Genomic DNA, 23,567 nt, shown 5'->3' on the forward strand with positions numbered 1-23,567 from the left:
TGATGCTTCCCACTGTGTTTTCTGTAGGTTTGTCAACCTGGGTTCATCAATGACAGTTTTAACTTTAATCATACAAAATTAGTTTCACTGAGTTAGAGAGTCTCTTTGCTGCACAATTAATATATAATTAAGTGTTTTTCAGAACCAGCCTCTGTGTCTAACCTTTCTTCTCATTCATTGAAATGTACTATTTGATGTCAGGGTTTTACAACTGCTTTTTTCCTGGAAATTTGCTTTAAACAAGGAGGGCAAAACTGTGTATTATTTACTTACCTGTAAGTACTTATTACTCATTATTTACTTACTTTACCTCTCTCTTACCAGGTGGGGACTAGTTAAGTTGCAGTAAACCTAGCAACTGGCTGTTGCCTGTATGTATTAAACCTGATTTTAAAGCATGTGCAAGCTAATGTACTTTTCTGCTTTCTCCTTGAGAGATGGACTTGACTGAATTCAGTTACTCTCTTCCTGAATACTTGTTTTTTTTCATTTGGGTTTCCCCCCATTTCTATCACTTTCCTCAATTGTAAATTTGAAAAATAACATCTGGACTCTTCCCCCCTGCGTAAATCCCTACTGGCAATATTAGTACTTGTATTGGGTTTGCATGGCAAGGTTTTGGTAGCAGGGGGGCTACAGGGCTGGCTTCTGTAAGGAGCTGCTAGAAGCTTCCCCCATGTCTGACAGAGCCAATGCCAGCCGGCTCCAAAGGCAGACCTGCTGCTGGCCAAGGCCAAGCCCATCAGCGACAGTGCTAGTGCCTCTGGGATAACAGATTTAAGAAGGGGAAAAGAGTTGCTGTGCAACAGAAACTGCACCCGGAGCGAGGAGTGAGAACATGTGAGAGAACCAACCCTGCAGACCCCCAGGTCAGTGAAGAAGGAGGGGGAGGAGATGCTCCAGGCACCGGAGTGAAGATTCCCCTGCAGCCTGTGGTGAAGACCATGGTGAGGCAGGCTGTCCCCCTGCAGCCCAGGGAGGTCCACGGTGGAGCAGATATCCACCTGCAGCCCGTGGAGGACCCCACGCTGGAGCAGGTGGGTTCCCGAAGGAGACTGTGACCCCGTGGGAACCCCATGCTGGAGCAGGCTCCTGGCAGGACCTGCGGATCTGTGGAGAGAGGAGTCCATGCTGGAGCAGGTTTTCTGGCAGGACTTGTGACCCTGTGGGGGACCCACACTGGAGCAGTTTGGGAACGACTGCAGCCTGTGGGAAGGACTTGCATTGGAGAAATTCGTGGAGGACTGTCTCCTGTTGGAGGGACCCCATGCTGGAGCAGGGGACGAGTGAGGAATGCTCCCCCTCAGGAGGAAGGAGAGGCAGAGACAAGGTGTGATGAACTGACCTCAACCCCCATTCCCCGTCCCCCTGTGCTGCTGGAGGGGGAGGAGGTAGAGAATTTGGGAGTGAAGTTGTGCTCGGGAAGAAGGGAGGAGTGGGGGGAAGGTGTGTTTAAGATCTGGTTTAATTTCTCATTACCCTTCTCTGATTTGATTGGTAATAAATTAAACTAATTTCCCCAAGCTGAATCTGGTTTGCCTGTTACGATAATTGGTGAGTGATCTCCCTGTCCTCATCTCGACCCATGACCCTTTCATTAAATTTTCTCTCCCCTGTTCAGTTGAGGAGGGGGAGTGATAGAGTGGCTTTGGTGGGCACTTGACGTCCAACTACGGACAACCCACCACAGTACTCTGGTCAAAATTAATTTTTAATGAAAAGATTTTATTATGACTTTTAAGAGCTAGATATAGGAATGATCTACTTTTAAGTCTTCCTGTCATGGAGGAGGAGGAATGGAAATGGGTTGGTGTCTGAATTTGCATTGGGATCCTTTTGTGGACTTTTTAGGGGTGCAGTCTGGGGAAGAAATGAATGGTCGACGCTGACTGTCTGTTACCTCCTTCTCCTAATCTTCTGGCTGATTATTGTGGAAGATGTTAAGGGTAGGGCCACACGGCCTCTGTACAGGTGAACCAGGATGCTGGCTACTGTATCCTGCCTTGTCTTTATTTGTCCCAGAAATAGCCATTTTCTAAGAGGATGTTATTTCTTGTGTTCAGATGGAAATTTGCATGCTTTAATTTGTGCCCATTACGTATAACTCATTCCCAAGTGTTGGGTTTTTGTTACAGCACAAATTATTTTAGGTAAGCCAGTGCTGGTTTTAGTTTACCTGGGTACTTTGTTCTGTGGATTTACAGCTTCACTCTTCCTGCTGCAGGGGAAGCAGCTTCCAGGAAAGGCACAAGGTGGATATTTGGGGACAGTAACTATTTTAGTTTACCCCATTCAAATCCACTCTTTTGTGTTAACACAAATTTTACTAAAACCAGATTTCTCTAAACTCGGGGACAAACTTACTCACCATTGGAGGTAAACACTGTTCCTACAGAAGGGAGCAGTTTATAATAAAACATGGCCATACAGTCTCTTCCTCCAGGTTTACTTTTATCTATGAGATCATGAAATATAGATTAAATTAGCAAATGTGAATCTTTACATTAGACAAAAAAAAAGGTTGGGGGGGGAGCTGTGTTTTCAAAGTACAAATGTGGTACAGTGGGCAAAATTTACAGCAGCACTGTCAAATGACAATTTCATGTTAATACAGTGCAGCACATAGGAGGAACCATGGACTGCTTTACATTAATGCTTTCTCTAAGGTTTACATTTAGTCAGTAAGTTTATCTTTTAAGAGTGTCTTTCAAGTTGTCTCTTCTGCCAGTATATGCTATAAATGTAATTTTAATTTTTTTTCTTCAGAGAAGTCATGGTACTTGACTGCATATTAAAAGGAAATAAGATTTATTTTTTTTTAAAGGGAACTTTGAAATCATTTTGGGTTTCAGACCTAAATCTGGACCCTTGGGGATTGTTAGTTGATTTAGTGCAGTGTTTCTCAAACTGTGGGGAGAAACGTAGTTCAAGAGGGATTGTGAAATGCTTAATTAGAGAAAAGATAGTGGCAGATCGCTTCTGCCATGTGCGTGGACTAAGAATAGCTGTAGTTTCTGCAGGTGCTGTCACTAGTAATAGCAGTATACTGATACAAACCTAGCATCAGAAGTCTAAATGTATGCAATATTAGTGAGTACCAGCATTGTTCAAGTGGTGAAGAAGAGAGGGTTGTTGATGTCTCTGCACCAGAGCCTGTACCGTGTCACTCCCTGCTCTTAGTTCTGGCTCCAGACTCCGACTCCCTCAAAATCAAGGGGTGTAGTGCTGAGGGAATGAAGGGAGAGGCTCTTACCTCCTTCCCACAAACCTGCAAAATTATATGAACCCTTATCCAAAAAGTGTAATAGTATTGCAGTAGCTGGAGGTACTGATGCTTTTTGGTATTAATATTGTGAAGATTTCCAGTGTCATTGCACATTGTGAGTTTAAAGTAGTTAAGGGAAATGTCAGTGCCTTTAACAACTGACAAGATCTCAGTTTCTTGAAGATAGAGGACTAGGAAGCAGGTCGGGGTGGGAGGGGGAGAAATAGTATTACACTGGCTTATAAAAATGTTTCCTGCCTGCTTTCTGTCAGGTTGGAGAAGGGAGTTAGTGCTTGAGGCTGGCTACTGCAGCTCTATCTCAGCCATTCTGAAAGAGGACCTTGGTTGCTGCTAATTAGAAACTTACCCAAAGGTAGATGAGCTGAAAGGTGGCTGCCTTTTCAAAAAGATTGAAAAACATTTGGCTAGCTTAAGCCAGTTTACTAAAGGTAGGGCTTGCTTAAAATCAACTTTAGGTATTAAACAGATGCTAACAATAATTTAATGAGTTTATTGCTCCTTGTTGTACCTGTCAGTATTTCAGCTTCACAAAATCAAAGATGAAACTGTTCATAAAGCAGATACTAACGAGCATATAGACATAGTGAAAATATTTAACATTTTTATAATCCTTTCAGTTTTGTTACCATCAGGGTTTATTAATAGAACTGGTAAGGAAATCATATCCACTAACTTAATGTGCCATTTTCTTTGTTGGACTAATGAAAGGTCTCAATTTAAAAAAAAAAGCTGTTCAGCAACAAGAATAACCTTGGAAACAATAATGCAGATGTTTTAATGCATTGGATATAATTCAGTGCACTAACACACACATATACATAGGCAGTGCTTTGTTAACGTAATTCACAATGATTGGTTCATTACAATGGGTGTCGAAAAATAGGATTCTTTTTCTTACAGGGCTGTGGAGTTGGAGCGCTCATCATTAGAACTCCAGTTCTTCGCTGTGGTGGCAGCCAGCCATCCTGGATGAAAGGGCAACATTATCATCACATGTTACGTTTTATTAGTCTGGCTTGTCCAAAGCCACGTTCCCACTGGTTGGTTGGAGTCTTTCAAGGCTGTGAACTCACATCCCGTGCTGCATGGCTGGGACCTTGTAACTGAAAAATATGTAAAAGTCTTGTCTTATACTGTTGAGCACAGAGACAGTAGCAAAGCTTAACAGATTGAAGAGGCAGTAGCTGTGGAGAAGGGTTAGAAATTATGAAAGAAATGGAAAAAAGAAATAGAAATATTTAGTGAGTTACAGTCTAATCGATGCTATTTATGCTTTCTACTTGTTGCTGTCTTTTATGTTAGGAAACATGAGTTAAATGCAGTAGACAGTTAAATATTTTCTTATAGAAGTGGAAATGGAACCAGCAGACACTTGGGGTCCTGCAGAAATAGTGTCTTGGCATTCCTGATCTCTAGTGTAAAGGATGTTCAGGACACTATTTTAGGAAAGAGATAAAACAGTTTTATTAATTCTTGTTTGTTTGTTGTGGGAGTTTTTATTTGTTCGGTTGTTTGGTTTTGGTCTTGTTTTTTTTTCCTGGCAGTGATTTTGTTAGCCCCATAATGCCAGCCAGAACCTCCCCATTGGAGCCTGAATTTTAATTTTGCTGCCTGCAACTGATGGCATTTTCAAGATGAACGCAGAACATGACTGTAAGATTGTTGCATCAGCAAAATTTTTTAAGCAACAGCAGGAGTCTCATCTCTTAAAAGTTAATTCTGCTATATTTAAAGGAAATATGTAATGATGAGATTCCTGGAGTTACGCACCAATGAATTAATTACAAAGTTTCGTTCACATTCTGACCAGCTGGAGTATCCAGGTGCACTTGTGATTTGATTAGATTCTCCTTATAGAACTCCAAGATTGTAGTACAAAAGAGAGTAATACTAAAAATCCTGTGGTATAAATTTTTTTGTGCCTTCACATAGAGACCTTTCTACCCTGGTAGGCCAGCAGTGTGTTTGGGGTTTCTTCACTCAGTTTTCAAAGGTATGCTCACTTAATAAAGTGGTTGAGTGAAGAGCCACATCTTAAAGCCCTGTTTTGTATTTTAAACTGTATTTTAAATATGTGGTGCAAGTATGTTGCACACAAACATGCTGTAATCCACAGCTGTAGGTTCCTAGGTGTTTTATAACTCTTCACTACTCTTGATTGGGTGTTTTTGGCATCTCTGCTTGTGAAGTACTTGAGGAAATGGGGAGTGCTGTGGCTTGTTAGGACACTAGATGTGGAGTAAGAAGTTTCTGTAAAATTCTGTGGGTTTGGTGGGTTTTTTTTGTTTGGTTGTTTTTTTGTTGTTTGGTTTTTTTGTTTGTTTTTTTTTAAGTAATGTTATGTTTCACTGCTTCCTTGTTGTACAGTCACTTTAACATCCTAAACATATGATCTGTGGGGCAATGCTTAGATCTGGTGAAATGCAGATTTGGGAGTGAGGATGTCTTTGTGGGAGGGAAGGGAGTAACTGAGGAAGCTGCAGCTGAGAGTGAAGGGGAAGAGGACATGAAGACCCAGGTTTCCCGAAGTCCTGTGTGCTCTGCAGAACCCCTACTGCTATATTTATACTAAAGTGTTTCCACTGACATGTTAAAACTGCCATCTTAAGGGCTGTGAACTGAGCCAGTAACAGCTCTCTCCCATCAGCAGGCTGCACTTGCTGAGGGTTTCGCTTATTGGCTCTGGGGTGCGAACATTTCCTGGGTTGGGTTGGGTTGGGTTGTGTTGCTGCACTGACAGAACCGTGTGGTGTTGACCTGGCCTTGGCAGGTTTGTATGGTCTCTGTTACTGCAGTGTTGGGGTGTTCCTGTTTTTCAGGTATTCACTCCCTCTCGTGCTCCCCTGAGTTAGGGAAATCCTCTTCTCCATCTTTTACGGATGCTCGATGTCTAATTAACAAGTCTGGTCTCACTAATACTCCATTGTAGTCAATGGAGAGAGTTGATTCCCAAAGTGGTTCAGAGCAGGTCGAGGAGGCTGAAGCCCAAAGCTCTCCAGTACCTCCCCCTTACAGAAGACGTCGCCTCTTACATAATGAGAAACCAGTGGCAAAGTAGTGAGTCAAGGACCCAGGTGTCCTGGCACCCGGTGTTTGCTACTGAACAGTCCTGCTTCTGTTTCTGTAGCCCCTGGTGTATGACAGTAACAGATGAAGCCTCCACTGACTGTGACAAGAGGGGTTTTTATGTTTTTTAATAGCCACAAAAATTACTTTTGCACTAAATGATTTGTTAGTAGAATGGTAGCATTATGCATTTACTGGCTTGAAATTCTGTTTTTTTGACAGATGCACAGATCAGCAACAGAACTTTATTTTTTTTAATGCTGAGTGTTTTCCACTAACAGGTGTGCTGTGTCTGCTGTTTTTCTGTGGTAGGCTTAACGACAGCAAGGGGTAAGGGTTTTCTTGTTACTTCTGTGATTAAAAGGTGTCAGCCAGGGAAAGTGATATCTCAATCATTGTCACCACCACCCCCCCCCCCCCCCCCAAAAAAAAAAAAAACCCAAACAACAAACAAACAAAAAAACCCCACCAACCAACCCCCCAAAAAACAGTAAAAGAAAAAGCAGTGAATCTCTGCTCGTCATTTGAAAAGGAAAGATATTCGACCTTGGCCTAAAAGAAACCTATCTACAGTTCTCTGGTATAACACTATCAAAGTATATCTGAACTGCATGTATAACACAGGTTTCTACCCAGATTTAGGCTTCTGTCCTCTTTACGGTTCACACGTGTGTGCATGCATGCACACACTCTATTTGATTTAGAAGTGCTTTAAGCCCAGATTAGTTTACTGGTGGCTTGAACTGGACCTAGGGCTTGGTCAACACTATTGTATTGAATGTTCTTTGCTTTCCTTTGCTCATCCCACTATTTCCCTGGAACAAAACAGTGGCCTGGACTCACCCAGCCTCGACTCCTGCATGTGTGTGCTTAGTGCTTCCTGGTGGCTGGTTACCTCTATGGGGAACCCAAGGTGTAGGCATGAAAGGATGAAACTGGTGAGGAAATTGGAGTGGGAAATCTAAGTCTGTGTTCTGCAAGTTACTTTAGAAGTGGTACAAAATTTTGCACAAGTAGCAAGGGCAGGTATTCAAGACTAAGTTAGGGATCTGTGTGCATCCTGGCACACACAACCTGGAGACATGACCTGAGGTATATGCAGGTGAGCACAGAAGTGGTGACTAGATATTACTGCATGGTGGATGTCATTAGGGCTACACTTAGACAGCATCTCAGACACCTGTACTAACCAGTCAATGCAGATAAAGCTTTACGGGGTGTGTAAATTCACGTCACCTCTAGTGCTGCCTATGCTTGGTGTCAATGGCAGGATTCTCCCCATGTGTGCAGATCAGCAAGTCGCAAAGCCATAATGCCCCATTATTGTTTCCTGCTGGATTTCAGTTATCAATTTAATACCTACCCTAGCAAAATACTTTTATGCTAACCGTTGTGTTCAGCATGGATGGCTGTGATATGTTAGCTGAAGGGGTTATCTCCTGTAGGGAGCATAAGATTTACTTTGATCTGTGTTATTTCATGCATTAAAGCTACAGCTTGATCTTCTTAGAGCTTTAAATGAGCATCTCAGCATGTGTAAAAGCACACTTGATTTTTCCTAGTGTAGGGGAGGACATAGAGGCAAAAAAACAAAACTAAAATGCACTAGCACAAAATACTCATTTTAATGAAGGAAAAACTTTGAAATATTTATGGACTGATTATAAGGAATTCTTTGAAGTACATTGACTAATAAGGTGAATTTGACTTTTCAGAACTGTAAATGCAGCAATGATATAAATTTTGATAAACACAGTTTTATGAAGATTAAAATAACAAAAATATTGAGTCCATTCTTTTTGACATCAGGTAAATATTTACAGCCAGGCAAAAAAAAAAAGTGTCTTTGAGTGGCCTGCCGAGTGGACTTACTCTGCAGAGAATGGAAATAGGTTTTTACCTCATCTTTCACGGTTCAAAAAGAAAAAAAATACAATAGCTCACTCTTGTTTGTCTGCTAGTACTGCCACATTCCTGTACATACAGTAAACAGTCGTGTGCTGTCACTGTCACCTAAGCATAGATATGTCTCTTGCAGCCTTCAGTAGCAGGACTGTGAAGGCATTCTGGACGTGGCTGCGAGCTGGCTGGGAAGGGGCTGTGGGAGCTGGTCACTTGCCCTCCTGTCACTCCCAGAGCAAAAAAGGGTTGGTTTTTTTTTGGCGTGGAGGCCTGGTCATGTGCAGGCAGGGTGGCAGGAGTGCTGCCGCTGCCCGCTCAGCGTGCTGTCTGCCAGAACCTTCCTGCAGCCCATGCTTACCAAACCCCACCTGAGCAATGGCAGAGAGTCATGGCAGCCCTTGCCTGCTTTCCACAACATCCCGCTTACTGCTGTGAATGCCTGTGCTGGTGACAATTTATCTGCTTGGTAGGGAAGGGGAAAGAATTTTGTCTGGAGACTTACATGGAGGGGGAGTGCAGCCCAAGGGATGATTAGGAGCAGCAGCTCATTAGGATTACAGTGGTATTTATTTTACATTTATTAATTTGTAAAGTGCTATCAAATTACTAATCGCAAACTTTGTATCCCAGAAGAGTTTCACTTTTTTTCCATCCTGTTGCTGATAAGTGAGTTATACTTGGTTACTTCAGTGCTGTAGCAATAGTGCCACAGGAGGACAAAGCAGTACTGTGAAAGGCTGGCTGTATTAATAACTTTTATTACTGAAGATCTATTTTGTTTTTCTTTTTTAACCATCCCTTACAGGTTCTACTTGATTTGTTGGTTGGTGTTTTTTCGGTTTTCTTTGTCTAAGTTTTTCATTTCAAATAATGTCATACAATAATGCAAAGTTGGTATAGAATTGAAAAAGGGGGAGGGAGATTAGTAGGATAGAGAAAGGACACAAAAGCTGCTGGTGTAGAAGACTTAGAAGTATCAAAATAATGATTTGGAAAGTAATTGTATCCAACCTTCCTAGCCTTTATATTATTGCCAGTTTGGGTTGTTAAAGTGTCTTTTTGTCAGTTTTCTATGGGAAACTATAGTTCCTAAGAGAATAATGGGGAGGAGAGGCAGTTACTCTTTTTGTCCTCTGTTGTATTAAATCTGTTAGCTGATACCAATTTATTTAGTAAAAGGAATTAAAATCCCAGATGCAAATTTTATCAAAATAAACAAATAGTAGAGTGGGACCCACAGTAGCATCCTGAGGAGGGAAGGGGAAGCAGTGTACAGAGCTGCATGCTCCGCTTAGCAGCAGCTGACCTGCAGGCTGCCACGTTTGTGCTCTGGGCAAACCTGTGCTTCTTCCTCTTCCCTCTATCCCTCCTGAAAAAATGGGATTTTATTTTTTGGGGGAGGGATAGAAGGCAGAGAGCAGTTGGAAACAGGGATTGCTTTCACAGGGTTGCAGAACCTACAAACCTCTCAGGGAGGAGGTCAGCAGGTGAAAGCAGCTGCACGAAAGTGACACAGTAATCCAGACTCAGGAACTGATCGGACTGAAAAATTGTGGGGAAGAAACCACTCTTCTTTTTTTTTTTTTTTTTTTTTTTTTTTCCTCTCATGTGATCTGCCTGATCTACTTCACAGCCTGGCTATGGCTATGCAAACACCTGAGCCAGCACAACAGAGAGAAGCTGCTGTGGAGAAAGGACACGTTGGCTGCTGCAGCAGGGAGCAGTTTCACACTTCTTGCCTCTTCTCCCATGTGCCAGTATTTTCTAGTCGTTTAGGCACATAGTGAGTCAGATGAGGTGGTCTAAATAAAAACTATTACTTCCCTTTTTACTGGACCAGTTCTTAGTTTGATCAAGTTTCCTAGTGTGGCTCATCTGGGTGGTCATGTGAAAATAGTAATGGACAGTGAAAGAGGAAGGATGGAAACCAAGGACTGAGACGATATGGCAAGGGGGGACAGGTTTCTTTCAGCAGATGCTTTCATTCATGTTTGATTAAAATGGGCTTGTGTTATGTTTTTGCCTGTTTATAAACTGGCTTAGTTGACTTGACTGTTGAAATAACAAATCCTTCTTCCCTGATCCTGACCTGACCAGGGAGTCCCGTCTCTGGCTTTCTGTCTATGCAGTGATGTGGTTCAGAAAACAAATCCCAGGGAAAAATAATTCTCCCTCACATAACGCACCCTGCTACTGAGTTAATTTTTAGCCTAATCAGTTTTCTATAAATGTTAAAGGGAAACAGCTTGTTTTGACAGTAGTGTTGGTTTGTGGGTGGTTTTATGGTGGGTTTTGTGTATTTTGTTAGTTTTGTTTGCTTTTTAAGAATTCAGTGAACTGTGATTATTGAAAGTAAGTAGAGAGGGGGTCCTATGCTGTTTTGGGAAATTTTCACGAAGCAACAGATGTGTGTGACATTGCATGGTCACCCAGTATTGGAGAAAAAAGGCTCAGTAGTCACCCAGCTGGTGAAATTTGATCTGTTTCTTTTTGCCGTGCAACTTCATCTATGTTTTGGGATATAAAAATGCATTTTCTTTTAGCCAGTAGTCTTGTAAAAACACTTGCATGTGCACCCTGTGTTTATAACAAAGTTCTGAGCGTTGCAACATCACCAAACTAGACTGTTCCTTCTATTTTGGGACCCAAAGCAACAGAGCTGTTTTCAGTCAGTCCAAATGCTCATGCTTGCAGATGTAGAGAATAAAGCAGAACTGATACATCTGGGATCTTAACACCTCCCAGCTGATGTTTTATCAGAGGGGAACCTGCATATGTGTGCTTGAGAGAGGATTACTGTCATCATATGACCATATCTGAAAGGGACAAAAGAAGGTTTAAAAATATTGAATGTCTTCTTGCTTCAGTTGTCATTCCTGGAAAATGCTCATGTTGATATCTAAATCTTCTGTTTCTGTTGGGTAATGAGATGCAGTGTACACAAAAGACCCTTTGATTTCTGAGTTGAGAAGCTGAGTTGATGCCATATGGGCTAATGTTGACAAAAAGGGCTGATAATGTCATCAAGTGTACGTGTAGAGTTTCTGTCTTTATAGATCATCAGACCAAAATAGCAGAAAATTTTGGGGTCCTATCAAGCTTGATATTAAACAAAAAATGAAATACTAATAACTTGTTTTATTCTTTGCAGTCAGTGGTTCTGGAATCATATTTTAAGAGCTCAGGGCTGTTCCAATTTGGTGATCTTTTTTTTTTTTTTTCCTTTCTTTTTTCCTTAACCAGAAAAAGCCGCTGTCCTCAATAATAAAAGAAGTCTGCGATGGGTAAGTTCTGCCATATAGTACATACTAGATACTATACTTTTTGAGTTATTAAACCAATCAGGAGATAGTTTGTTGGGTTTTTTTCTGAAGAAAATCTAGATATCCTGTATAACTAGTCACTAGTTTCTTAAATCTTGCAGTTGTTTTATCTTCAGATTTTGAATTTGCAGTGTATTTTGGATCAACTACTTGCAAGATGAGGTTCCTAACAGAGCAGCCTCCATCATGAGGGTGACTCTCATTTAGACCATTTGTTGTCTTTCTGCACAGAGATGCATTTTACCCACTCACTTTACGTTTGTGGTCTCTGCAGTTCATGGGTTAAGGAACTAAAACAGTGACTGTGGCTTTGATTTTTGAGCACTGAGTCTAGTGGCTACTGTAAGCTGGTCCAGTTGATGTGACTGCTCACATGAAACTGAAATATTAATTGCAAGTCCTGCAATACGAACTCATAATTGGCTAAGAGAAATCTCTTGCTTTAGTTTTAATACATTAACTTTTGGGGACAAAAATGCTGTTTTAAGCAAGTGCTGCCATATAGGAGAAGCTAGTTTATGTTCATCAAGTTGCTGCTGAGTTACAGAGGTGGTGTTTTATGCATAATGTAATATATCAACTTAATACTACATGCGTTGGGTGTTATATAAGCTAGCATAAAATCCTGGTACCATACCTTTTTTTTGGTCTGTTTTAGTGATTTAGTGATCTTGCTTACTGCAAGCAAAAATTATGCTTCCTAGTTTTTTATAGATCTGGAATGAATATCAGATCATTATCGACTTATTTTTGGAGCACTGAAGTGTCACTTTAGCAACAAAGTGGTTTTTCTTCTTTCTACCCCTCCCCACCCCTTCTTTTTATCTTTGTCTTGGAAGGAAGGTAGTTGTTATGTAATTTCTTTCTCAACCATGGTCAAGTTTAGGGCTTTGTTTCAGATATGCAAAAGGAAAATCTCATATATAGGATGTATCTGTACTCAAGTTTTCTATTTGTAAGCATGCTTTTATCTTAAACTTTGGAACTCATCATTGAAAGTTATAGAAAAGTATGAAAAATACATGGGAATGACAGGCACTTATTTGATCATAGTAAAATCATGTAAAGGGTACTTTTTGAGTTTTTAAGATTTCATTTTGTGATCAATTTGTTTTCATATTTCTAAGGTGGTCTCTTGCAAATCATGATCAATTTGCACTGCAGCATGCTGATAGTTCTAATTTCTACATCACAGAGAAGGTAAGTGAATCATTCAACACAGTTCTGGCATAGCCTATCAAAATGTTTGCCACAATAATTTATTTTAAATTCAAATACATAAAAATAACAGAGTATTTTCTGTAATGTGATGCCAATGAGAGAGTAGGTACTGGGACACCTGGTTTAATAATGTTGCACTGATTTCTTCTGTTTGGAAAGGCAAATAGAAGTTTGAATGTGCCATGGTCTTCACATCTGTTGAGTTTGAGACTTCAGCACTGAGCCCTTCAGCTTTGGTATTTGTGCGTGTTTAGTATTCTGCTGACAAGTGGTGTACAGGAAATTTGAAATATGTAAAACATGAAGGGCTCTTTGAAGTCTCAGGAGACCTTCAGTGCATGTCACTTCCCTCTTTGGCTGATAAGGTAGAAATAAGTTTCAGTGACTGTGTAATATTTGCTACTCCTTCCCGCCTGCTGTCTTGTCCTTTTCCAGTTCTGTATGTTATATTGGCTTATTTTTTTGGTCCCCAGATAGTATGGCAATAGGCGATTCATGAAGTGATGCAATGATTTCAGCACAGAGCAACGAAATGGCTGTAGCTGTAATAAAAATGGAATGTCTAGTCTAAATAATGGGGACATGGTCATCTGAACGAGACCAAATAGTACATTCATTCCTAGCATTACTGTTAGAATTGCTGAAATTACTGAAATTATGAAAAAAAATTAATTTGTTTGGAAGAGTGTACACATTAGTGCTGCAGAGGTACAATTTCTAAGCAATAGGAAAAGAGCAGTATTCAAAACCTGCTGAAGTCCGCATGCAGATTCCCTAACCTCAGTGGATTTTGAGCTAAATAGACCTGAGTTTAGCTGCATAAACACAGATGCCTCTTGCTTACCTTGCTATCAGTTTGGTTTGGCTTACTCTTAAGTGGCAGGGTCTTTTGGTTTTGTTTTGCATTTTACAGTTGTTTAGGATCTGCTCAATGCAACTGAGACATGAACTACCTTTTGTCTTGCTGTAATTCTTACCTCCACCCAAGAAATAAAGGGGATTTAGTCACAGTTAAGCATTTAGGAAGACTAAATTTAGCAAGACAGCTAGAGCAGTTGCTCATAAGATAGTGCTGCTTGGCTTTTTTTTTTGGGGGGGGTGGGGGGTGGGGGGTGTATTGTTTGTTTGTTTTTGTTTTTTTGTAGCAGAACAGTTTCAATTTTTCATTTAACTATTGTTTCATTTAACTCAATGTGTTACAGTTTGTTTTGGGATCTTCTCCCTTTTTTTCTTGCATGGTTTTTTGGTTTGTTTTTATGTTTTTTTTCTCCTTTCTTTTCAAGTTTCAGTTGACAGACACTTCAAAGGCCACCACAAGGAAAACTGTTGAAGTAATTATTGGCTGCTGTGTTTTGCCTCCACCCAAATTAAATAGCGAGACTGTTTTGCTAATTGCCCTGAATTGTGACACAACATTTTTGCAATAAGCCAGACACAACTGAACTTGCCTGTTGGCATTTAAACTCTGATTGTACAGTGAGTATTTCCAAGAAGCCAGGACTGAGTGAATACTCAGGCTTGCTGAAGGAATTTGTCCTGATACAATTCCTCAAGCCTGAGGAATCTTCCAGGCTTTACCTCCACCTTTGGTGGGTAGGATCCTGCAGCTTTGGAGAAGAGATCTGTTTTCTGTTCTGCATAAAAGGAAGTCTGATGGCTTTTGGCTGCCTTTAACTTACAATAAGCGTGGAAAATGATGGTCATCTAGAACATTTTGGAACGTACTGCAGAGAGGACTTTGAGTTTGTTTATTCCCTACTGAAAATATGCAGAGTGTCTGACTCTGAGTCACATACATAAGAGAGAAGAGCTCTAAATGCCACCAGTATTACTCAGATGTCTGTGACTTTTATTAGATATTGTCCACTGTTTATCACTGCTTATTGGATAGTGGCTGTAAAGAGAGGCTTATATAGGCTATCACCCCTTCTACATACTTTACCTCATTTGTGTGCAGTAGGATGTCGTTGCTTTCTGAATTAAAACATGAAAAACACCAGACATGAGGACAAACACAATGAAGCTACAACACTAAAGCCCACATTGCTTTAATCTGCCTCTTAATAGGACATGAGCAGAGCTCTATTGAGACAGTAACAGCTTCTAATAAGTAAATATTTTTCATTGCTCTCAAAGATGAATTGTATGTCTGTACATATGCAGAAAACATTATGTATAGGTCATGTTTCTGCAGAACCTGGGTGATTGCTGATTTATGGCCTTCCAGGTGGAGATGCCTTTTTAAAAATCCACCATGTTTAAAGTTACCAGAAAGAAAAGCAATTAATGAATTCTTGTACAAAGTAACCAGAAACTTTGAAGTGAAAATGTTACAAATGCTGGACTGTCAACACATGGCTCCTAACTACATTTTTGGTTGGGGGGGGCAAATGACACATCTGTGTTTTGGTTGTCATATGCAGAACTCTTTATCTTTTGTGGCTGACTTGTATTTCCTGATTATACTGTACATAAAGAAAAACAACACCCAAGCAGTTCTGTCTCTTCCCAACCCGCCCCCCCCGCGGTATTATTTGGAAAAATGCCTCTACAGGAATAGCAATAACTACTTCAGACAGTATAAGGGCAGTCTTTAACAAATCTTGAGTCAGCCAGGGTTCCTACTAGAGATGGGGTTTATCACAGCAGATGCAGTTTGGACTGCTGCCTCTGGGGTTCTGGTTTGGTTATATCTGTGCCCCTGAAAGTGCAGCGGAAATTATTAATTACATATTTTAGTCATTTTTTTAAGAAACAGGAGAAATAAAATAAGAGATTATGTGAAAAAGAAAACCAAGCAGGCATACTGCCTAAGCTCAAGCCTAGCTGGTGTTTTGATCACAGCGTATTTGATTTTTAATTACATTAATAGGTGTGTGTGGTTTGGTTTTTTTGTTTTTTGTTTTTTTTTTTAAAGGCCTTACTTATCATGGAGGGGCATTTCTTTGGTAGGTCAAACATCTAAAAGCCTGACTTTGAATCAGGATTTCATTGTGCTAGATACTATTGTCCTGGTTTCGGCTGGGATAGAGTTAATTTTCTTTCTAGTAGCTGGTATAGTGTTATGTCTTGGATTCAGTATGAGAAGAATGTTGATAACACACTGATGTTTTCAGTTGTTGCTAAGTAGTGTTTAGACTAACTCAAGGATTCTTCAGCTTCTCATGCCCAGCCAGCAAGAAGGCTGGAGGGGCACAAGAAGTTGGGAGGGGACACAGCCAGGGTAGCTGACCCAAACTGGGCAAAGGGGTATTCCATACCATGGGACGTCATGCCCAGTGCATAAACTGGGGGGATTTGGCCTGGGGGGATTGCTGCTGGGGAACTAACTGGGCATTGGTTGGCGAATGGTGAGCAATTGCATTGTGCATCACTTGTTTTGTATATTCCAATCCTTTTATTATTATTCTATTATTATTATTGTTCTATTATTGTTGTTGTTATTGTTATTATTATTATTTTATTTTCTTCCTTTCTGTTCTATTAAACTGTTCTTATCTCAACCCACGAGTTTTAACTTTTTCCTTCCAATTCTCTTCCCCATCCCACTGGGTGGGGGGCAGTGAGCAAGCAGCTGTGTGGTGCCTAGTTGCTGGCTGGGGTTAAACTGCAACAACTATATAATAGGGAATAAAAAAGTCACCGTTGCTTCACTTTGTCCAGGTTGTACCTGAATAGATGCTTGTTCATATCAGGCGTAATAACTCAGGAACACTATAGCCTGGACAAGCTCAGGTTTAGAACAGAAAATGCTATATGAAGAGTAGAAAATGGCTGTATAATTTTGTGGGCTGAAAACCACAGCTTGGATGTATTCCTCTGCTGGCAGTACTAGGAATCCAGGGACAGGCATCCAAATGGTTCATGCAGCGCGTTGGTGGGTGTGCCTGGTCCCTTATTGCTGCTCACCCTTGGCCTTGCAGACAAGGTCTGGCTCCTCTAGATCATTTGTGCACCTGCACTGCCCACCATGGGCTCTGGGTCTGGGAGGGATGATTGTTAGCTCAAACTCAGTCTCTAAAAACAAAAAGATTGTGAAGGAGCTAGATCATGCAGCTGTTCAGATTACAATGCAGCCTCAAAAATGTTTTTTTTTTTGGTCACATCTGAAGGTGTGATAAACCACAGTGTTTATCAACAAGAGGGCCTTGCAGGAGTGTGGGGCTGGGGAAGAACAGTGTTCAAGCTGGCTTCACTGCTGGAGGCAGAATGTGGTGGCTCTTAATCCTGTACCTGAGCAACTATCAGGAATAAAATGCTAGCTCCCTCTTGCTGAGGGTCTTTGTGAGCCACAGTGATGATACTGGTGCCATTTTTTATGTTAGCTTTTAAATGTAAGGACATTTCATTCATCTGTGTATTGACTCTGCGGCCCATTTTTATTCAGTCACAATTTTGTTGTGTTCAATTTTTTACATTTGATGCCTCTGAAAACTCCCTGTGTTTTTTTTTCCTTCTTTCCTGACTCCCACATTTCCCTTTCATTCTTATGTGCTTATTGCATGAAGCAGAGGAGAGCAGACACTGAATTCCCTCCATTAATGCTGAGATACTTTTAGTGCTGTTTTGCAAAGTGAGCTGCCACCACCTTACTTTCCTTGTCATTACTCAGCTTTTTGCTGTGTTTGCAGATGGGCCATCCTTCTACCTCCCCGCCTTCACCAAGCTGGGAGCCTGGGTAGAGTCCCTGGTGCTTGTACTTTCTCAAAGGTGCTTTTGCTTGTGACCTATTTTTTTGCTGAATACAACCTGTAATTGTATATTCATGTGAAATTCCACCATGCCATTACAGGCTCACTGCGTAGGAGTATATGCAAATGACAGGACAAGAAATGAGCCACTTGTAGGGTTGGGGTTTTTTGGAGTTTTTTTTCTTTAACATTTTTAGTATTCATCTGTTTTCACCAATTAATTGAACTTCAGTGTGTTGGAAGTAAACATTCTCAATAATGAAGGTTTCTGATTCACTGAAGGACCTGGTACTTCATAAGCAGCTGAGAATGAGAAGTAGCATGAAGGTTGGGAACTAGAGAAATGTATTAAGTGGTCTGTTCGTCTCATTTGCATTACTCTTGATAATACATTTGTTAGTAATGCTACATAAATGGCAGATTCCAGTCCAGATTTGACCTGGACCAAACTCTGCCTGACTTTCCCTTTCCTCTGCCACTGATCAGACATGTGGTATTTCCCTCATATTCACAAATTTCTTAATATTTTGGGGCATCTGCACAGCACTGCAGAAATTCCTAACAATAAGTGCGACACAGAATCAGAGCGGCCCTGTTCCTGCCTGCTTGATGGATGCTGGTAACACTGCCCTGTGGACTCCAGTAAAAACTAGTGGACAGTAGTATATTTCTCTGGTGAACAGAAGTAAAACTTGAGTGTCCATACACTAAATCACTTTCAATCCTGCTTTGTTCAGGTTGATTTCGAGAACACTGGTCATCCCTCTCTTAGTAAATTAGTCCTAGTTTTTAGGACTCATTTTGTAGGACTTCAGGTTTATGCTAAATTTTCCAAAGAAAATAATTCTGTCCTGTCAACCTCTTATACTTTCTGGCCCCAGCATGAACAGCTTAATTCTTCTGCTTGTCTCCTTTTAAAACATTTATTATGACAATGTCTTCTATGTAGTTTCTTAGTTCCACATCAAGGCTGATGAGATGGATCAAGTGTTTTTTTTTAAAAAGCTGTATAGCTTTTTTTTCTTTTCCTGAATTTAGTTTGTAACTTTGCCTCGCAAGTAATCATGAGAGGGAAAAGGCTCTGGAAAGGTTTGGCTTTCTGTTACAGCACTTAAAGATAGGTACGGTATACCACAGGCACAGTGTGACTGTTTGGGTTCAGCTGATAGCATACGGTTCTGTGCAAGATCTGGCTGACTGGAAAATGCTCTTTAAATCATCTTAATACTTAACAACCTATTTAGATGGGTAGTTTTACAAGGTGCAGTGAACAGACATCACAGCTCACTGCTGAAAGGGGACGGTTCTCATTTCTTCTGCCCTTCCCCAAGAGATCCTGCTACTTCATTTCTGCTGGCTACAGCGGGGTTTTTTTTGACAATTTCTGGACGTGGTGGCAAGGTTGGGGGATCATTTTGTGCCACTTTAATGAATTAAACTTGCTTAATAAAAAGTCTGCCTGATCTGATGTAAAGGTAAGGCAGGACCCTTGAATCATGTCCAGAAATGGGCTGCAGAGAAGGAAGAAGTTAAAGGAAGGGTAGGAAGAGGAATGAAACTTTGCTCTTTTTAACAGCTGTGAGCCGTCATGTCCCTCAGTTGCTTGTGGAACTGTCTTAGGCTGATGTGGAATGAACTTATTGGCAAATTCTGACTGTAGTCAGAAATGGAGAAGGGATGTTTTACCTACAGTGCCTCTGTATCTGAGAGGAAGGATGCAGGCAAGGGAGTAGGAGTAGGATGTACATCTTGAAGCACAAGCACATGCAGGCTTCCCCTTGAACAAGTCTCAGTGTGATCCCAAATGTGGTGCTTGCAACATGAGCCGGCCCACTTTCCTGCTTTATACTATAGTGCTTATTTCTGTCTTTTACCTTGCAAACTGGGCAAAACCCAAAATAATAAAATGTTCAGCTGGTTTAGTTCCCTTGTTGACTCATCAACTAGTTACACAACTAGTTTATGCAACATAAAAACACTAGTAGGAATGAGCAAGAGACTGAAAAGTAAGACTCTATTTTATGGTAGCAAGCTGTGCTTTGATTTGGCAAAAGTGACTGTGAACCAGTCTTGGCTTGGGTCTTTAGCTATTTCTTTTAGTAGCAGCATCTGCTTAAGGAGCTACTGCTCCTGCACTGACCCCTCAGTGGTGCTGTGGGTGAATGTGTTGGGTAAACTGCATCGAAGAACTGACTTCAATTTGACAATCCTTATTTGTTGGGGTTTTTTTGTGTCCATACCAGTTCCCTGTTCTGATTTCGCCATATGATCTCACCAACAGTAGTATGAGCCCAGCTAAGTCTGTCATTTCCTGATGTTTATTTTGCAGGGTGCAGCAATTTGTTCCAACTTATCAGAGGACGATGGGCTGCTTGTTATGTGTCTGTGTTACCCGTACAACTGTCTGTGTGGTTGCTTGAATTGGGGAACTGAGCCAGGTTAAAAATAACTTGTGTGTAACTTGTTTTAATGTGTCAGAAGGATGTCTGCCCACAGTGTAATACCACTGCTGCTCTACAGAGCAAGTGGTACCTGATAATGTTGTCCTTGTAGATCGCTCCACCTGAAGATGTGTAAATCGTGCAAAGTATGGACTTTTTCTAAGGATGTGGTTTAAATGGCATTCAAGTTGGTATTACTGTGGGTTGCTGGATAAAAAGGTAGCCAAGCTTTCTTTTTCCCCTCTGTTGCTTCATTCCCTTTGCTTCACTAGCATCCTAGTGACTACTGCTAGAGGGTGAGCTGGTTCAAATCATGGATCTGACAAAAGAAAACTCTGGATTTTTTTTTTTTTCCCCCCTCCTTTTTGTGAATGAAGGAGAGAGGAAGAGGTAGCTTTTTTTAAGGTTCGGTGGTTGGCTGTGCTGCCACATGTTGGTAGATGTGATGTAAGGAAAGTGTTGGGAGCCCACACGCTAGAAGGATATGTGCAGAATAGTGCCTCTTGTGGGCTGTAGAGTTGCAGTGGATTAGGTATACCCTGAAACTGCACCGCTGGTGTAACTTGGTTTATTTACTAGTTTCTGTAATCCTTGAATAGGGGTAGATAAATAGCATGCAGAAAACGTCCTCTTTTTAGAAACTTAAGCTGAACTACCAACACTTAATTTTTTAAGGAAAATGCTATCCTCAAATTTTAATATGAAAAACTAGAAGATATTCTCCCTGTTTCCAGCAGCTGCCCAGGAAAGGAATTTTATCACAAGATTAATTGCCTCAGTATTTCTTCTAAAACAGTACAGTCCTGTCATGCCAAGTACTACAATATTGATAATTACCTATATCTCTTAGCTCTCATCTTATGAAAGTTTTTGGTGCCTAAAAATGAACTTAAGAGATTTCCTACCAAGTCAGCTGAATGTTATATCTAACCTCATAGTCTATCTCCAGCTGTAACAGTAGCAAGTGCTGTTCAGGGTTGTGATCTGATGTTGGCTTTCACTCCCTTCATGCTCTCTCAGCATTCACATTTCTTGTACTACAGGTGTTGGAGGCTACACCTATGCTTAGTCCATTTAATATGCCATATAAAGGCCATGAAAGTCTTTCATCTCTTCTTGAACCTGCTGATACTGCCTGCTTTCACAACCTGTGACAGCAAGCTCAAGTAGTTCACTGCCTGCTGAATGAAGAGGTATATTCTTCGGGTGCTTTAAACTGATCCCTTACTGCTTTCAAGTACCCCCTGGTTCTCATACTGCAGGATTTGATAGCAACAGTTCTGTATTCAGCTTGTCCACTACATTCACTCCTGTGGCCTTTGTCCCTCCAAACTGGGGAGACCTTGCCTTGTGAGGCAGCTGCTCAATGCCATTGAGCATTTCACTTGCCTTTCTCTGCATTTCCCCTGATGCTACTGTGTCCTCCTTAAGATCTGATGGTCAGAACTGCACACAGGGCCCTGCATATGGGTGCATGAAGTTCTTGTGTTGTGGCAAAATGATGCCCTCTGTCTAGTTCACAGTACCACTTCTGATGTCACCCAATGTTTACTGGCTGCTGTAGCACATTGATTCAGTGCTTTAAGGGAGATCTGCCAACAAGAACTTTGCATCTCTTTCCTGAGTTGTTGACTTAGAAATGTACTCCATTATGTATCATTTTGTCCTTATTTACTACTTGCCCAAGCTCATTCTTGTGAAAATGTTATGGAGTCGCTAACTTAAAGTGTATTTCATAGCTCTAATTTTTTGTTGTTGTATCAATTTGGAGGAAGGTGTAATAAAATAGTAGTAGTATGGAAAGAGGGAAGGATCTATTACTTAGTGATATAAACATGTGAAGAATTTTAGATTTCTTGGCTGTTATTCTTTAGCCCAGTTAGAGAAGTCTGAAGGAAGCTGTTTGGTCAAGGTTAAAGAATAATGCTGAGCGAGCTATAACCATGGGAACCAATGCTTCTAGGTCTTCCTCAAATATGTTAAGAAAACATTCCATTCCAACCAGTTACAATGAGCTGAATCTTGAGGCATTTTGCTGGGTATAACAGATTATTAAAATGATAAGACAAATGCATAGCAAAATAAACTTTAATTTTGCTTGATAAGTTTTCCAAAGTGTGTCTCCAGAAAAGCTCTGAATAAATGGCTTGACTGTTTTGATAAGATATTTTGAAAGCAAATTCACATATCTTCATCCCTCTGCATGGTTTGGTAGACTCTTAATGCTTGAGGCCTGCCTTTTAGATGCAAGTTAATGCAAGTCTCCTGCACGTGTTTTGGGCAAAGTAGCCTATGGCACAGCAAAGGTAGAGCTTTGACAAGGTACAGAATCTGGTGGCAGATAATGTAGGTTGTGTTGCTCCAGCTGGTGGAGTTGGAAGTCAGAGGGCCCTAAGATGTGAACACAAGGCAAAGGTATCCTCTACTTTCTGCTGTGTTTTGTTGTTTGTGTGTTTTCATGATAGTACTTGTCTGTCTGATTGGAAACTCAGCTTAGAAAGTGTCGTGCAGCAGTACCATGGTTGGAAATACTACCTACTCAATTAGAATGAAATCATCTTCTGAGTATAGACTCTTGCTAGGTACAATATTGCAAATGGGGCTTATTTGTATAGTAATATGACTGCTGTCTTAGTCCTAGGTAACAATTATAACAAATCTATTTTCTTGTTACGGGGTTTTTTTAGGGGCATTTTGGATAGTACTGTTTCACTAGTTCCCTCACTACCCAGGAATAAGCTTTCCTAATATAGATCAGCACCATGAACACTATCTACAAACCTGATGTACACTTGAGAAAACAGATTGGAAATGTCTTGGAAGAGGGGTCTTTTTGTTTGTTTTTTTGTCTTGTTCTTGTGTTCCCCCCCCATAGGTGGTGGTGAGCCCTGTCCTGAATAGCAGGGGTGCTTACGAGTGTGATTGCCAAAGCCAGGCTACTGTAATGACGTTCTGTTTTTCTGGAAGAGAAATCCACAGGATGCAGTCCCTAATACTAAGCAGATTAACTGTGTGTAAATGTTGTAATTGAAATTAACTGGTGTGCCGACTATTGCATCACACAGTTAATGTAGGAAATCCTCTTGACTTAATTGTATGCTTACACGCTGTTTCTTGGTAGGCGCTTAAGTCATTATTTAGAATGGATAAACAGAATTGGATTTTTTTTAATTGGGGAACAGCTAACCCTTTTCAAATTTTGGCTAGCCTGCTGTGTTAGAGATTTGATGCTTTGAATACTTTCAGAGAGAAGGCATGGGCAGTTTTCCTTAAGCCTTTGTCTAAATCAGGACTTGAAGATGAGCTCGCTCACTCTCTTGTGATAGCAGTGATTGAATTTATGGTATAGGACAGTCTTATGCACTTTGTTCTGAGCCAGATGTGATGAAAGGTCGTTGGGCTTCATGTGCTGTGGGCTCTGACAAGCGTTGCAACTTTGAGTCTGAGAGCTTTGGTGTTTCAGACTCGGCTTGATAAATAAACAGAAAGACCCCAAAGAAAACTTCCAGTGATACTTTTATGTACTCTGTGTGTTCTTTTTTCCTCTGCTATTTTATATATAACCTCCTGACATATGGTTGCTCTGGAGAGTAGTACTTCTCTTGTTTATCCATATGTGGTATCTGAACTTCAACCA

The 23,567-nt window shown here is 40.8% G+C and overlaps 1 protein-coding gene across 4 annotated transcripts in view; it reads left to right on the plus strand.

The window, feature by feature from the left end:
* ELMO1 (engulfment and cell motility 1) overlaps positions 1–23,567 on the plus strand; it is a 322,964-nt gene that overhangs the window by 51,664 nt on the left and 247,733 nt on the right. For all 4 annotated transcript variants that reach the window (XM_075056741.1, XM_075056732.1, XM_075056760.1 and 1 more), the window contains 2 exons: positions 11,498–11,538; positions 12,705–12,777. In XM_075056741.1, coding sequence (XP_074912842.1) covers positions 11,498–11,538; positions 12,705–12,777 — 114 coding nt within the window. The remainder of the gene's footprint in view (positions 1–11,497; positions 11,539–12,704; positions 12,778–23,567) is intronic.

The sequence above is a fragment of the Buteo buteo genome, chromosome 2 (genome assembly GCF_964188355.1).
Source record: "Buteo buteo chromosome 2, bButBut1.hap1.1, whole genome shotgun sequence".
Classification (NCBI taxonomy): domain Eukaryota; kingdom Metazoa; phylum Chordata; class Aves; order Accipitriformes; family Accipitridae; genus Buteo; species Buteo buteo.